The sequence below is a fragment of the Peromyscus maniculatus genome, chromosome 8, assembly GCF_049852395.1.
Source record: "Peromyscus maniculatus bairdii isolate BWxNUB_F1_BW_parent chromosome 8, HU_Pman_BW_mat_3.1, whole genome shotgun sequence".
Taxonomy (NCBI): Eukaryota; Metazoa; Chordata; class Mammalia; order Rodentia; family Cricetidae; genus Peromyscus; species Peromyscus maniculatus.
The window spans coordinates 105,694,738-105,711,816 of NC_134859.1; the positions used below are offsets into that span (position 1 = coordinate 105,694,738).

Consider the following 17,079-nt stretch of genomic DNA (forward strand, 5'->3'; position numbering starts at 1 on the left):
TCATTGCTGTGTGTGGGCCAATGCCAGTGGGGGCCCCTTTACTCGCCTCACCCCTTCTTCTCTGTCCTCTTCCTCATTGTTCATGAGGATGAACCTGCAGTGTGCTCCTGTCCTCCCTCTGACTTGAAGAAACAGGTTATTCCAGATGCGGCCTGACTGACAGACTCTTCTGGTCAGGAGCCTTGGCCCTGCCCACGTCGGGGAAGCTGAAGAGTCCAGCAGGCAGCGGGGGTCCTGGATGTGGGTTGAGAAGAGGCAAGGCCTTTGTACCTTGTCCTGGACAGGAGGGCAGACGGGGGCCTACAGGCTGCTTGACTCTCATCCCTGACCTGTGTGACAGACGTTGACCCTCTGGTCCTCTGCCTTCCTTATGCAGGGGTTGTCTGGGGTCCTGTAGTGAGCAGCCATGTACACACTTTGGTGGTTGGGGCTGGACTGACTGTTGTTTTTTTTCTCTACAACCTTGATTGTAATAGATAACAAAACAAAGGAAGTAGCAGCCTGAGGATGTTGTTTGTTTTTTCCTTGTGCCTAAGCATTTCCCAGGGGTGTGTTCATGCATCTGTCTAGTCGATATGCCCAACTTCCTGAGTGGACAACACTAGCTGGGTGATATCCCTTCTTAAGTCGCAGGCATGTGCTGTGCCTTGTGGCTCCCTCCTTCTAATTCCACTCTCCTGTGTCCTCTAGAGTTGAGCTTTGTAGTTTTTGGAGACAGTCTCATGTCGCCCCAGCTGGCCCCTAACTCATAGGAACTCCTGATCTTCCTGTCTCGTCCTCAGAGCTGGGAGGACAGGTGTGACAGGTGTGCAGTCTGGTGCTTTGTGCTCTTGCTAACATCTCTGGGGTGGGGTTGCCTAGGGCTTTGGAGATGGGGTTCTTTATTCTCCTGGGCTGGAGCAGGGCCTAGGGAGGGGACACTGGCTGTGGAGACAACTTGGAATGTGTTGTCTTTTCATGTGTGCCCGTGCATGTGTGTGCCCACGCTTGATTACAGACAGCTAGACTTGAGGTGATGGCAAGTGCAGCTGCATGCACACTCCCCTTCCTGCCGCTCCTGCTTCTCAGAGAGATTGGAAGGAGTCTCTGCTCCTTTGGACCTGGATTACATGCATGCACATGAGTGCAGCTGTGTGCCTGTGGGGTTTATTGGTGAGGTGTGTATTCTGTTTTAGCAGCACACTGTGGGGGTGAGTTCTCATCAGGACGCACAGATTCCTTCATCCTGGGCTTGGAAAATGTGCTCAGTTGGTAAAGTGTTTGCCTCACAGTCATGAAGGTCTTGAGTTCCATACCTAGCACTATGGGAAAAGGCTGGGTGAGGTGGTGTGCACTCTTAATCCCAGGGCTGGGGTCCAGAGCTGGGTGGATTTCTTGGACTTGCTGGCCAGCCAGCCTGCTTGGTAGGTTCCAGGCTAGTGACACCCTGTCTCAAATATAAACAAAACATTTGGTGGAACAACCCAAGATGATTCTGTTTCCCATATGCATGTCTACACACTTACGTGTGACCAGCACTCACACAAATATGCATATATAAATACATGATACACACGCATGCACATGCACGCACGCACACGCACACACACACACATACACATACACATGATATCCTTCACCCGTTAGTGGCTGTGTTGCATGTTGTTGTCCCATTAGACTGCCTTGCTTTACAGACTGAATATTTGAATTAGAGTTGTGGGTCCTCCTTTGGGGAGTTGCTGTGTCTGTGCTGGGCTGCTTGGAGTATTAATGGTGAGGATGTAGAGCCATGCACCTTAGAATATGAAAACGATGAATGATTGTAATGTAGAATTGTTTCTCCTCTTCCAGGGACAGATAAAAATAGCCAAGAGGAGAGTTGTGATGGCATCCCTCTACTTGGGGACAGGACCCTTGGAGCAGGAACTGGTAAGGCCTAGGGGCAGGTGGTCCCAGCAGCAGATGGAGCCAGCTTCACAGTGTCACAGTTGACTCCAGCTGCCTTTCTGGCCTCTACATGTAGGTGTCTGATTAGTGCATGAAGATGGTATGGGAGACTCATGTGCTGGCCAACAGCTTCCCAACCCTTACAGGGCTCTCTGGGCTGCTCTACCTGACCATAACCCCAGAGGCTATATCAGGTCTGTGGCCTGCTTTTGTGTGGCCTGAAGAATGGCAACTGATTTCTAAGAGATTGGAAGAAAACCAAAGAATGTGAGTCATGTAGGGTGCATGACATTCACTTGTCAGTACAGCTGTAGTGGGGTATGGCACACTCCTCCTTTCTTGTGACAGCCACACAGCTGAGTCTTCCTGGCAGAGACCATCTCTGGCTCAAAAACCTAAAATATTTACTCCGAGGACCTTTTCAGAAAACATTTTCTGACTGTGTTCTAGGCAGATGAGCCCAAGTGCAGTTAGGGCCGGCTGGCTGGCTGCTGGGTGTACCAAGGCTGGCAGTGGCTGGCAGGGCTTAGTCAGTCTTGTTCTACCTGGGTTTTCTGGTGTGCCATAGCTGTGATTTTCAGTAAGGAAGACAGGGCTGGGAGGAGCCTACGCTCCCTAATGAGTCCAGAGATGCTATCTCTAGAGTTGCCCATGGCAGGCAGCGTCTGGGTTGAGCTGGAGCCTGTGAATGCAGCTTACTTGTCCTGTCAGTGGGCACTTTTGTCTTGGTGGGGTGGGAGGTGTGTTGTCTGTGGTGTATGTTCTTTCTGGATTTATTGTAGTTAGAAACTGGTGGTTTAGAGTTGGGACATGGTGCAGGCATTGGTATGTGGAGTCAGGGGGATGTAGGCCAGCCTGAATACTCCCACATCTTGACTTGGAGCAGAGGCCTCCCTCCATTTTCCAGGCCCATTGTCGACGGCAAACTTGGGAAGCTCATCTCTTCTCATGGGAGAGGGAGGTAACGTCCAAACCACAGGTGAAGGCAGGAGGCAGGTTACGTCTTGGATCTATTCGTCATTCAGTGGAAACTCAGCTAGTACCCCCCATTGGGTAGGGCACCAGTGTTGTGTCTGGAGGAGAATGTTTATGGAGATGTGAGAGTTCCAGGTTGTCAAGCACAGTGTACCTCAGCCCTGCATTCAACCTTCTTCTTGGGGCCCAGGCTGGAGAGGGCGCTTGGCAGTGGCTGATAGCTCATGTAGAGTAGTTCCGTGTTTCCTGATAGTGTGGTGAGTGGATTCATTTCTCAGGGGCAGACACAGCCCTTTGGTCTCACACATGTCCCTTTGATTCTTTCCTTATAGGTGGATTGTCTGGAAAGTTCTCTGGAGAAATCACTGCAATCGAAGTTTCCTTCCGACCTCAAGGTTTCCATCCTCCTGGACTTCACCCGGGGCTCACGAGGTAGGTGTTCCACACTTCCTCTCATTGGTTTGAGGAGTTGCCCTCTGCCAGACCTGCACAGGGCTGCCTGCTGGTCCCAGTCACGACTCCTCTGCAGCAGGTAGCTGTATGTAGCCCAGCTTGGAACAGTCAGGGCAGAAAAGGAGCTTTCCCGAGTCCGTGGCTACTTGGGGTCTCCTCCCTGCTTCCTTTGGCCTTGCTTTATTTTAAGGCTGTGTATGTGGGTCCCTGATGGTTGAGGCTAAGTTCCCAGGACACCTGCTTCTTGGAAGGCAGTCTCCTTCCTTCTCTGAGATGCAGGCCAAAGTTTCTAAGTGACTGCTGTAGGAAATGGACTAGATTTGAGTTAATGTCGTGTCTGTCTCAGGCTGGTATGTTTTCTTCTGGAACTGGGGTGAAAGGTCAGGTCACTGAGTGGAGTGGCTCCCCACGATGGGGAGCTAGTGTGGCTGAGGGCCAGTCCTGCCCTAGAGCATGGTGTGGTATGGTCAGAAGCAGCACTATTTGATGTGGCTTGTTACACCACCCCAGGTAAAGTGAGGCTCCCAGGGAGTTGGTCTGTCTGGCAGTCAGGGCATCTGTCTTTCCTGGTGGGGAAAGTTATAGGTGTTTCCTCTGCCGCTTACACACAGGTAGGAAGAACTCGCGCACCATGCTGCTCCCTCTCCTGCAGAGGTTTCCAGAGCACGTGCGTGTCTCCCTCTTCCACACACCAAATCTCCGAGGACTCCTCCGACTCCTTATCCCCGAGCGCTTCAACGAGACCATCGGACTCCAGCACATCAAGGTGTACCTCTTTGACAACAACATCATCTTGAGTGGGTGAGCGCTCTGTTGTGTTCTCTAGCTGGGAGTCCAGTTCAAGGCACGAGGCCAGTCTGCCCCTAACTCCTTAGAGAGGGTGCTGTGCAGGTTGTAGATGGCGCTCCTCTCTTTAGTAGCCCCTCCTGTGTGGAAGGTTGATTGGAAGACCAGCCGCCATTTGTGTTGTGTTAGCATTGGCGGCCATGCTGAGCCTCTGCACGGATCACTGTTGCTGTCAGTGATGCGCTCACTCTGCTCCTCACTTCATGTGAGGAGAACAGACCGGAGAGGACACATAACTGCCAGACAGAGCCCAGGAAACACAGACTGAGCACAATGGAAGTCCAGGTCTGTGGGCTGTGAGGTCACTGACAGCTGTGGGCTACAGCACCTGTTCTCGCCCGGGTTGGCTCCTTTGGTGGGTGCCGTCTCTGTCCTTCCAGTGTCTGTCTGGCTCGTGTCCTACACAAGGTTGCTCTGGTTTCATCACACCACGGGATTGTCATTGCTCACCTACGTACCTGAGGCCTGGGTCACTGGGCCACACATCCTCCTGGCTGCGTCCTCATCCGATTCTTCCCCTCTCTAGTGCAAACTTGAGTGACTCCTACTTCACCAACCGCCAGGACCGCTATGTGTTCTTACAAGACTGTGCTGAGATTGCAGACTTCTTCACAGAGCTGGTGGATGCAGTGGGGGATGTGTCCCTTCAGCTGCAGGGGGATGACACGGTGGACGTCGTGGATGGGATGGTGCACCCTTACAAAGGTAGGGCAGCCTGCAGCATCTGCTGACTCCTGTGGACTGATGGTGGAGGAACGTCTTTGTGCTCCTTGCCCGGGTGCAGGAAACGGGGTGTCAGGGCTTGCAGCACTTGTTTCTAAGCCAGAGAATGTGATTTACTGGTTTTCACATGCTCACATGCCCTGTAAGCAAGAGCCAGCCTGGGAAGGTGGGAGTTTGGGTTGGGTCCTCTACCTTGGTCGGGTGGGCCAGGAGATTGCCTTGATCTTACAGAAAGCAGCCTGCCTCGTGATCACCCTCCCACTTGGGAGGCCCATTTGGGCCTCTTCCCCCCCAAATCTCCTATCATAGCAGCCCCCTCGAGTTCTGTGGCCCCTGCCTGGAAAGTGAAATGGGAGAGCTGAGCTCTGCTGCAGGCAAGCCCTTGCGCTGCATTTCTGAGCACTTGCATTCCTGTGATTCCTGTGCCTATGGCTTCTCCTTAAAGGGCTGCTGCTGAGTGTGCAGCAGACTCCACGGCTTAGGGACAACTTGGGGAAGGGGTAAAACCTGGCCCTTGGAGGAGAAAAGCTCTCATGTCATGTGGTTTTCCTGATGACAGCTCTGCCCAGTGCCAGGGAGCTGTGACTGCCCAGCCAGGCTGTGGTCTGTTGATGGCCCTGTCTGCCCCAGGGATTGTTTAGTTGTTACCACTGTGCATTGAAGGGTATCAGTTAAACATTTTGTGGAAAATTTCTTTCCCTCTGTGTATCCCTAGGTTTGCCTTTTGGTCCTCAAGCCTAAAACATGTACTCTCTGGGCTTTGAAGAAATGCTCAGGCCCTGGTGTGCTGTGCCAGGCTAGGCACAGCTAGCGGGAATGAATGGCTGTGTTTAGGGACAGCTGAGATGTGTCAGGTTTAGGACAGGGACAGGGACATTTGACTCAGTGTCTGGCTGCTGCTCCCTCTGGCAGGATGGATTTCTGTACAGTTGGTTTCTTTTCTGTTTCTAGTCTAGTCCTGAGGCATCCAAGTGTCTGCCTCTGTTCTCAGTGCAGACTGTAGGTGACCCAGCATAGCTCCACGTGGTGCTGCTTTTCTCCAGCCTTGCCAAAGACTTCTGTCTCCTGAGTCTGATGTTGACCTGCTGCTTCTGGCCTGTCTGTGGACTGGTTTGTCTTCCTGATCTGCAGCGTTGGTTTGCTCTCCCCAGACTTCAGGCACAGTCAGTTCTCAGCCTCTTCTCGTCCAGTGACAGCACCTGAAGTTGTGTCTTTCCCTGCAGTGTGTCTGAAGAGTGTGTGTCATTGTGTCCTGTCCATATGGGAAGGTGGTTTTGCAGAGCCCAGCCTGCCCTCAGGGCTTCTGTTTATGGTGGCCGTGCTTTCCTGCCCTGTGCGTTCTGTGCTGCGTGTATTTGCTGTGTGGTTTCTTTGTTCTTGATGTGAACACATCTTTTTTCTTAACTCATCTTCACTCTCTTTCTTTCCTTTGAGACAGGGTCTCGTGTAGCTCAGGTTGGCCTTGACCTTTTCTCCCATTTGCCAGCATTGTAGTCAGGTGCCACCACACCTGTCCTGGACGCAGGTCTTTTATTTCAATGATCTTTCTAATGAAGCACAAAGCGTGCGAACCAGACAGCCACACAGAGGTGCAGCTCAGCGGCCTTCCCAGAGCTACCTAACCCCAGCTCTGTCCTCAAGGTACCCAAACCTGGTGTTTGCCACCCCACATTCCTTTCCCTGTTTTTGAGTTTTTGTAGCTGGGATTACCTGTGTCGTGCCCTACCACGTCTCATTGCATGGGTCCTGTGGGCAGGGCCCTGGCTGGCTGCTGCCTCCTTTGCTCCTTGAGCTTAGTCTGTGTTCTGCCAGTAAAAGCTTGTGCATTTGCACTTAGCTGTCACATGGTGTGTGCCTCGAGCCAGCAGAGTCTTGATGGTTTTTAAGTGGTCTAATGTAGCTCATGCTGGCCTTGGACTCACTATGTAGCTGAGGATGACCATAGCTCCTGATGCTCCTGCCTCTACCACCCAGGTGCTGGGACTATAGGTGTGTACCACTCCCTGGCTCTCCATTGCTCTTTTTCCTCTTCGTATGTCTTCTGTAGGTGACCGGGCTGCGTACTGCAGAGCAGCTAACAAACGGGTCATGGACGTGATCCACTCAGCCAGGACCCGACAACAGATGCTGCACGCACAGACCTTCCACAGTGACTCTCTGCTGAGTCAGGAAGAGGCTGCGGCTGCTGGTGACCGGAGACCAGCACCTGACACCTGGATTTACCCACTGATCCAGATGAAGCCCTTTGAGATTCAGATCGATGAGATAGTCACTGAGACCCTGTTGACGGAAGCTGAGCGGGGAGCTAAGGTCTTCCTCACCACTGGCTACTTCAACCTGACCCAGGCCTACATGGACCTGGTATTAGGTACTCGGGCCGAGTATCAGATCCTCCTGGCCTCACCAGAGGTGAATGGCTTCTTTGGGGCCAAGGGCGTGGCCGGCGCCATCCCTGCTGCCTATGTGCACATTGAGCGGCAGTTCTACAGTGAAGTGTGTAGTCTGGGGCAGCAGGATCGGGTCCAGCTTCAGGAATACTGGCGCAGGGGATGGACCTTTCATGCCAAAGGTAGGTGGGGGCTGGCCAACCCCCCCACCCCCATGGGGTTTGGGATGTTCCACACAGATCTGGGGTTGTGAATACATGTGGGGGAGAGTCCTGCACTGTGTTATCTTTACAGCAGCCCTTGCAGGTACTTCCTGCCTGTCCCCTGTCCTGAGGGGTGATTCTGTCCCATTTGGGGATTTAGTTTTACAGAATACTTCCCCTTTATGTGAACAAAACTTTAGAAATGGAAACTACTCGGTGAATATTCCATTTTTCCCCTGGTTCTGGGGACCAACCCCAGGCTTTCACTTCTGCGGCTGACCTACTTCAGTCCTTAGTCCTTCGGTGCCTGTTGAGGCGCCTGTTCCGTCTGCTGAGAGGAACACCAGGAAACATGGAAGGCTTGCTTCCCTCTTCTCTGCCTTTGGGGCTTACACCTGCCCGCTGCACAGAGGACTCAATGCACATTGCTGCTTTGTCCTGGGAATAGCCCGGTCTCCTGTCTGTGCCTCCTTGTGATGGATTCTGTCCCTGTTTGCCAGCCCCTGCTCTCTCCCCACACTCAGAAGCTGGAAGCACATGCTCAGTGTGTAGTCCTGACGGGGCGGGAAGTCATGTAGCCTTTGGTCTCTTCTTTGTGGTTCTGGGGCTGAGGCCCAGGCCTTGTCCATGTTAGGCAGGTGTCCATCGCTGAGCTTTGCTGGGCACCCAGCCAGTGCCCTGGACCATCCAACGTAGCCCTGTGGTAGAGATGGTTATAGTCTGCAGTGGGTACTTGCTGTGATCCAAAGAGAACAGCCCGGGTGAGGCAAGTTCTTGGGGGTACCTCTCTGATGGGTAGATGAAACATTGAAAACCTTGTACCTGACAACAGTTTGCCTTGTGGCCTATTGCTAAGGGTGGTGGCTTCAGGATGACACTGCCTGAAGAGTCACCCTACCCCAGTGCCTGTCCTCTGTCTGGTGCCAGAGGTGTGGACAGTATCTTGGAGTGCTGGCTTCTTGTGGCTTCTCCAGGTAGTCCGGAGGGCTGCTGTGTTGGCCTCTGAGCACATATCTGGGCTCTTGAAATTTGAGGCCATCTTTGACTCCTCAGATGGAACTTTTTTCGCTCTCTGAATCCAGCGTTCTCAGTGAGGATACTTTTTTGTTTTTGTTGTTACTTATCTGAGATAGGGTCACTATGTACCCTTGGCTGGTCTGCAACTCTCTGTGTAGACCAGACAATCCTGGAAATCAGAGATCTGCCTGCCTCTGCCTCCTGAGTATTGGAATTAAAGGCATGCACTACCATGCCTGGCTAGTAGGGATATATTTTAAGAAATAATGAAGTTCCTTGCTGTCCTAGAGCTGAATCCAGTTATCTGTATTGTTATTTTAGGTTTTTTTTTTTTTTTTTGGTTTTTCGAGACAGGGTTTCCCTGTGTAGCTTTGCGCCTTTCCTGGAATTCACTTGGTAGCCCAGGCTGGCCTTGAACTCACAGAGATCCGTCTGGCTCTGCCTCCCGAGTGCTGGGATTAAAGGCGTGTGCCACCACCGCCCGGCTTTTTTAGTTATTTTTTAAAAACATTTATTTGAGCCATGTAGTGGTTGTGCACACCTTTAATCACAGCATGAGGCCAGCCTAGTCTACAGAGTATAGTCGGAAGTTTTCTTGTGTCTGGCCTGGTTCTGCAGCTGCTCAGACCCAAGTAAACACATAGAGGCTTATATTAATTACTGACTGGATAGGCTATGGCTCAAACTTCTTGTTAGCTAGCTTTTATAACAACCCATTTCTATTAATCTATAAGTTGCCATGTAGCTGTGGTGTTTGTTACTGGTCTGCTGGCATCTTGTTGCTCCTTGGGTGGTGACTGGTGTTTGTCTGAGTCCACCCTTCTCTCTGTATCTCTACTTGGATTTCCTGGCTGTAAGCTTTATTGCCATAGGCCAAAACAGCTTTATTTACTAACCAATGGGAACAGCCTATATTCACAGCATACAGGAAGACATCCCACAGCATAGGGCTACCTAGAGAAACCCTGTGTCAAAAAACAAAAAGAAGAAACAAAAAAACCCTCGTGTGTGTGTGTGTGTGTGTGTGTGTGTGTGTGTGTGTGTGTGTGTGTGTTGGTGGAGTGTGCACATGCTATGGCCTGTTTATAAAGGTTAGAAGGTAACTGTGGGAATGAGGTCTCTCCTTCTATCAAGTGAATTCCATCAATCAAAATTAGGCTTTTAGGCTTGGTGGCAAGCATCTTTACCCACTGACCCATCTCGCCGTTCTTTGTTTTATTTTGTTTGTGTTCTGTGGTGCTGGGATGAGTTCCTGTGCCTTGTGTATACATCAAATACTCTACCTATCTGAACTCCACCTCAGCCTTACATAGGACATAATACCCCAAAGGCTGGGGAAGTGGTTGGCCTGTCCAGCGGGCCCTGCTTGTGCATGGAAGCCCTCAGTCCTGCCCAGGCAGGCAGCGTCGTGTGTGTGTGTGGTAAGCTCCTGTCCCGTTGTTGGTCTCAGCTTGACGTGTGGGCTGAGTGAAGCTTGCGGTCTCGCCTGTCTCTGGGCAGGTAGAGCTGGCCAGAGGGGGTGTGGAAAGTCTTTTCAGGTTGGCCCAGTTCCTTCTGGGCAGGACAACAGGGCCCCTGGATGGGGACACAGAGGCAGAACTGAACAGCTGGGTGAAGCCAGAGCTTTGGAGAAGCATGGTAATTTACAGGTCCCTGCACAGCGAGGCAGGCCAGACAGCATGCTCCTCCAGGTCCACTGTGCCTCGGGCCCTAGCCCAGCCTTACCGCTGGAGACTCTGGTCTCTGTTGCCATGTTCCCCTGAAGCCTCACTGATGAACTTTCATGTGTGTGGTGACTCCCCAGTTACACCCAACTGGCTTTTCCTGTGCATCTCGCCTCGCCTTTTCCCGGACTCTGTGCTCGTGCCCTCTGCTCCTTCCCTCCCTCTCTCCCTCCCTCTTGCCTGTCCCGATGTGGGTGGGGCCCTGCCATCTCTGAATGCTGCTGCATCAGTGTGTGTGTGGGTGGGGGTGTGGGGGGGGCAGGGAGGGCCTCATCTCTGGATCCTGGAATTGTTGAAAGGAGGGTGAGCTGGTGCAGCTGGGTGGGGGAGACGGTTCTTGCAGTTTGGTTCTGAAATAGGGGCTTAGGTGGCCTGAGCTACTTGCTATGTAACTGAGGATGACCTTGAACTTTGGACGTCACGGCGCTTTTCTGGCCCAGCTGCAGACAGCTTCAGTATCAGTATGGGATGAATAGGGAGTCCACAGGGTGGTTGTTGGTTTTTGATAATTGGTGCAGTGGACCGTGTCCTGCAGGGCCTGTGTTGGATACAGGACATGGGCCTGTTTGTGTCTATTTTGGGCTCCTGGAACTCCTGCGCATTACTATGTAGTTGATATCAGGGTTCTCTTGCCCAAGCTCCTACAGGACAGGCGTGGGCTGGTCTCAACTATTCCTGCTCCCAAAAAGCCTCAGAGGAAGAATGCCTGAGAAGCCAGGACATTGCATTCCAGGTCTGTCTGGATCCATGCACCTCAAGAGATACAACTTAACAGCATAGCTTTCCCCAGGGACCAGGCATAGGGTGCCAGGAGGACCTTTTGAACTTGCTGGTGGCCCTGTGAGGTGGCTTAGCAGGAAAGATGGTTTGGTCCCTTTCCTTGGGAAGCTGCCTTGGCACCCGACCACACCAGTTGTGCTGTGTGTCTCCTTGCGGCGATTCAGACGACTGGGGTGGCTCTGTAGTGTTTGCTGGGGAGCTGGGTGCAGCCTTGTGACCCTGACAGTGGGGGCAGAGGTAGGGATGGAGGCCAGCCCGGGATGGACAGACCAGCAGGATTGGACTACTCGCTGCTGCTCGAATGCCTGCTGGGGAGTCGATTGCATGGCAGTTGGCTGCTGAAGCAATTGGTAGAGCTCATGTCACTTACAGGCTTTGCTGCTGTCTTAACCAGGGATGGCCCACGGTGTCAGTGTTTGCCTCGGGGACTTCTTTTGCAGTGTGGCTTATCTGTTGAGTTCCTATGCGGAAGTTTTTGGAAGTGCTCCCTGGAGCTCAGTTCCTTCTACAGGAGCTCCTGTGGAGTGCGGTGGTGGCACGATGTCGTCTGGGGACGGCAAGTGTGTGTAAGTGACCAGCAGCCCACAGCCAGTGAGGGCTCCCTCTGAGCAGAGTGGGTGACTGGTCAGGGTAGGTAGGGGATGCCTGGGATCCCCTGATGCATACTCTTCGGCCTTGTCACCTGCATGTAGGGGTCTTGGCTCACAGCGGTCCTAGCTTAGCCACACAGAATGCTGTAGTGTACTGCCACCAGGAGTGAAGGGTTCCTGCTCACAGTGTAAAGGTGAGAGGCTTGGGGTAGAGTTCAGATGCACCAGGGCCATCCTCAGACTGCAGTGCCTCCCGCCCCAGCTGGAGTGTGGTTTCTATTGAATGGATCTTGCTTTCTCACCACCAGGAAGCTAAAAACACTTGTGAACTCGTAGGTGGGCCGTCCTAAGTTGTCTGTGTGCAGGCTTGTTGCTGTACCTCTAGCTGTGAAGGGCAGCTCTGTCCTTGGCTGGAGAGAGTCCTCGGGAGCAGGCGGTGGGCACAGCTAGGCTCCTGGCTGTGCTGTGACTGCTGGTTTGCCAGTCTCTGGCTCGGCCTGTAGGTGTAGGGGAAGGGTTCTAGGCTGGGCTAGAGTCTGACTGCTTCTCGGATGCTCAACAGATTTGTGTGAGCGGGTGCTGTGGGATCACTGGGTCCACCGGGTCCTGGTGGAGTGTGGGGAGTGGGCTTAGGACCCAGGTGTTAGTCCAGTGGAGTCCGCTGAGTTCCAGCATGCTTACCATGGCGCCCGAGGGGCAGTGTTAGCATTTCACATGTGCGAGTGTGATGCATCTGTGTCTCAGTTCTGCCCCATGGTGAAGCCTGTGATGTTCAGGCCATCATTTTGATTTTTTGTCCTGAGCAAGACACGTGTCAGCCTTGTCCCTGCTCTGTCCTGAGAGCCGAGCCCTGTCAGCAGGGATCACACCCTTGCTCACTACTGTAAGCTACTCTTGCCCATCTGTTTGCCAGGGCCATGGGCTCAGTGGGGCACATCTGTGGGGGGTCAGGAAGGACAGCATACTGACTTGATTTCTCTTGGACGAAGCGTTCTAGATTCACAAAACCCTTTGTGTGCTCAGGGATCTTTGGATTAAGAGACTTTTGGCTACGCAGATGGAATCTGTTAATGACTGACAGGATGCCATTATTTTTATTGTCTTCCCGACAGGCTGGTTGGCATCTTACCCGAAGGTGAGCTGATGAGGCAGCCTGGCAGCCTCACCTTGTTTACCTGGGCTCCATGTGGCATGGCTGTCACCTGGACCCGGCAGATGTGCTTAAGAGTAAAGGGGGCAGTGGTGGACATGGCCATCGCAAGCAGTAGACTCCAGCCCTGAGGTCTCGGGAATTTCTCAATCCCTCTGACACCAGAATTGACTGGTACTCCCCTGTGGAGGAGCAGGGCTGTGATGTCTTCTATCTCCTGGTTTCTGCAGGGGTCTGAGACTCTGGAGGGTCTTGAAGAACACTGGGGCTGTGGGAGGAAGTTCATCTTTCTGGAGAAGTTCTCAGAGAAGACTCCGGCCTGCATATGCAGAGCTCCTGATTTTCTTTAGGTTTATTTATTTTATCTTACATGTGTGGGTGTCTTGCCTGCATGTATGTATATGTGCCCTGTGCCCCTAGAGATCAGAAGAGCATGTTGCATCCTTTAGAACTGGAATCACAGTTGTGAGGCACTATGTGGGTGCTGGGATCCAAGCCCAGGTCCTCTAGAAGAACAGCCAGTGCTCTTCACCACTGAGCCTTTTCTCAGCCCAAACTCTTGCTTTTTTTTTTTTTTTTTTTTTTTTTTTTTTTTAAATGTGATCTAATCTACTTAGTTGGGAGGTAGTCACCACTCTGATATTAATCTGGCATCCGTGTACCTTGCATGGATCATGGAAAGCACTGGGCATGCTCACTGGGTTTGTGGTTCCTGCTCTCCTGAGACTTCTGTCTCACAGGAAGCACATGTCTAGCAGATGGTCCTGTGCAGATTGTGGCAAGCAAGAGCCCTAAGCAGAAGGGATCCATGCTGGTAGGGGGTCTAGTTCAGGGAGGCCTCTCTGTGCAGAGGCCTGAATGTAGGGCACATCATGCCTGCCCAGGGCAGATGGGACAGCGAAGTCGCCAGGCCTCCACTTGCCTGGCTGGACGCAGTCTGTGCCAGGGCAGAGGGTGACCAGAGCCTGTTTGAACGTGCTGGAGCGTCTGTTGGGTGCCTGGAAAAGGACAGATATGTGGCCTCATCTTGTTTTTGAAACTGGGTCTTATTCTGTAGCCTAGACTGGCCTTGAATTCCTAAGAATCCTTCCTTAGCCTCTCATACTAGGATTGTAGGTGTGAGCCGCCACTCCCAGGAAGGTGGCTTCTTTCTGAAGCGTTCAGAGTCAGGAGACAGCAGGGTACTTGGTACTGAGTCCGTTCCAGGCAGGACTGGCTGCAGAGGTCTCCCTGTCCCCTGCTCTCACTGGTACTCAGGGCTGCAGAGTGCCCTCGCCCTGCCCCAGGCTGCTGGTTCCTGGAATTGTGGAGACGTTGGGCACAAAGGTCAAGCTCTGGGGTGAGGGATTGGGGTTTGATGGCCACTTTATAGCCCTGTGCTGGAAGTGTGCTTCCTCCTCCTGCCTGCAGAGCCTGCCCTGCATCTGGAGGGAGCCGGTGGGCACAGCTGGGCTCCAACCAAGTGAGGAAGATGGGTCCCCAGGGCACCAGCCAATGGTTGACGCTCTTGACTTGGAGTCTAAAAGTGGAGACTCCTGGCATGCTGGCCTCACAGGCTTTCCTTTGGGCCACCAACTCACAAATAATGACACAGATTATTATTATTATTATTATTATTTTCTTTTTTCTTTTTTTTGGTTTTTCGAGACAGGGGTTCTCTGTGTAGCACTGGCTGTCCTGGAACTCACTCTGTAGACCAGGCTGGCCTCGAACTCACAGAGACCTGCCTGCCTCTGCCTCCGCCTCCCCAGTACTGGGATTAAAGGCATATGCCACCACTCCCAGGCGAGACTTATTATTGATTATGAAAGCTTGACCTTAGCTTAGGCCTTTTTTCTAACTAGCTCTTATAACTTAATTAACCTTTCTGTTAACCTGTGTTCTATCACATGGCTCAGTTACCTTTCCTCTGTCCCAGATCTCCCATTTGTTCCATTGGCGTCTCCCATGTGCCTTGATTATCTCCTCCTTCTCTGCCCGGAAGTCCCACCCTATCTTTTCTCCCTAGTTATTGGCCATTCGGCTTTTTATTACACCAATCACAGGAACACATCCTTACTCAGTGTACAAATATTCCACCCCAGGCTTCCCTGGGACTCAGCACCAGTGACCAACCACTGTCCATAACATGGGCAGTATCTCTCAGCAGTGCTTCATTTGTCTCTCTTTGGGCTCAACAAAGGGTGTGTGTGTGAGGGGGGGGGGGCATTGTCATATGCAGCCTAGGCTAGCCTTGAACTCTTGATGTAGCCGAGGGAATCTGACCTCAAACATCTGTTCCTATTGTCCTCATTTTCCAAGGGCTGGGATTACAGGTCTAACCTTGGCTAGCCTGAAACTTGAATCTGTAGCTCAAAATGGTCTCAGACATGAAATCATCTTTCTGAGTGCTGGGGTTACAGATATGTGCTACCATGCCCTGCTGCTTATCAACTTGTTTTTGAGACAAGGTCTTTTGTACCTCAGGCTAGCCCTGAACTTGATCTGTTGGCTCTGGCAAGGTGACTCAGGAGGCAGAGGTGGCTGCCATGCAAGCTTGACGACGTGAGTTCTGTCCCCAGAACCACATGAGGTGAAAAGAGAACAGACTCCACTAAGTTGGTGTGTGTGCCGAACCTCCTCCCACCCCACAGTGTCTCTCACACATATAGTGATAATCTTACAAAGAAAAAAGAAAAAACGTGATATTGTAGCCAGGATGACCTTGATGTTCTGATCCTTCTGCCTCTACCTCCTGGACTCCCACTGTATGCTGAGATCAAACACAGGACTTCTTCTGTACACTACTAGGCCAGCACTCGACCAGTTGAGTGCCCCCCACCCTACCAGACTTCATTTTCATTTGGACAGGAACAAGCCTGTAGCGCTAGGTAGGGTATTTTCAGGCCTCAGGCCAAAAGGGTCTCTGGGCTCTGAGTCCAGGTCACTGTGTTTATGCTAGGTGCATGTTTTGTGGTAAGTGCCGGGCCTGGTAGTGACCTCAGTGGCCTCCTGTCCCTAGCTGTCTCTGGTACTCAGTGCTACATAATTTCTCTTGTCTAGGAATAGCCCTGCCCTAGTCCCCGCCCTAGACACCTTTTCCTTCCCAGACTATAGTCCTTCTTGCTGGTTCCTGGAAGGGTGGAGACCTTAGGACCGAAGGTCAGGCTCGGGAGTGAGGAGCTAGGGCCTGACAGGAAGTTAGAAATGTCTCTAGAGAGACATTCCTGAAGGTCTGCCTAGGAGCTGGGACTTGGGGACAGAAGGCCCCGAAGGTCTGCCTAGGAGCTGGGACTTGGGGACAGAAGGCCCTGAAGGTCTGCCTAGGAGCTGGGACTTGGGGACAGAAGGCCCCGAAGGTCTGCCTAGGAGCTGGGACTTGGGGACAGTAAGTAGGCCCCGAAGGTCTGCCTAGGAGCTGGGACTCAGGGACAGAAGGCCCCGAAGGTCTGCCTAGGAGCTGGGACTCAGGGACAGAAGGCCCCGAAGGTCTGCCTAGGAGCTGGGACTCAGGGACAGAAGACCCCGAAGGTCTGCCTAGGAGCTGGGACTCGGGGACAGAAGGCCCCGAAGGTCTTCGAGGAGGCTGTGGAGAGGGCAGCAGTAGACCCTCCCCGCAGGGTCATAGTGTCTCAGGGCTTGGTGCTCAGGGAGTGGGCGCTAAAGGAGAATCTTACTCTTTGTATGTGGGGTCAGCCTGGCCCAGGCGGGGGCTGGCCCTCTCGTCTTTGAGCAGTATCAGGGGGGTGGTTGGTCCCAAGCAGACACCGTGTGGGAGCAGTGGCGACGGCCCCACAGCGGCAGGTGGGAAGGGTGCTCAGTCTTCTGAGACTGCTGGGGCTCCTGTCCTGAGGCTTCTTTCTGCCAGCTCCATGTTCTGGGGAAGCTGAGGTGGGGACAGAGAGAGGCTTAAGTACCTGAAGAGCCAGAGGTGTGGAAGAGCAGGCATGGCCTGGATCCCTGGGTAGGGTGAGCCATGTGGACAGAGCTGCCATTATGGAAGTGGGGAGGGACACCTGTCTCTCTGGCCTCTCGACTTTCCTGCCTAAGGATAGGCCTACTGCAGGCAGGTGGCTTTGATGTGGCCTTTTAGGGCAGGACACCAGTCACAGGAGTAAGCGACAGCCTTTGTCAGCTCCTGCCCTAGGGGTTCTTGGAACTCTGCTCTGCGTGAACAGTAGGGAACTGTCTTTTGGTGTAGCTCTGTGTGTGACATGCCAGCCAGGGGTCTGTGATGTTCGTGCATGCCTGTGGGCCACTGCGAGGCTCCTGTTGATGGACGAGCTGTGGCAGGTCTGGGAGTGCTTGGTCTCCCTAGAGCTGACT

The 17,079-nt window shown here is 52.8% G+C and overlaps 1 protein-coding gene across 2 annotated transcripts in view; it reads left to right on the top strand.

The window, feature by feature from the left end:
• The window catches only part of Pgs1 (phosphatidylglycerophosphate synthase 1), a 38,575-nt gene that overhangs the window by 13,404 nt on the left and 8,092 nt on the right, over positions 1-17,079 (top strand). For both annotated transcript variants that reach the window (XM_076543835.1, XM_042283190.2), the window contains exons 3-7: positions 1,831-1,908; positions 3,234-3,333; positions 3,966-4,155; positions 4,727-4,905; positions 6,971-7,492. In XM_076543835.1, coding sequence (XP_076399950.1) covers positions 1,831-1,908; positions 3,234-3,333; positions 3,966-4,155; positions 4,727-4,905; positions 6,971-7,492 — 1,069 coding nt within the window. The remainder of the gene's footprint in view (positions 1-1,830; positions 1,909-3,233; positions 3,334-3,965; positions 4,156-4,726; positions 4,906-6,970; positions 7,493-17,079) is intronic.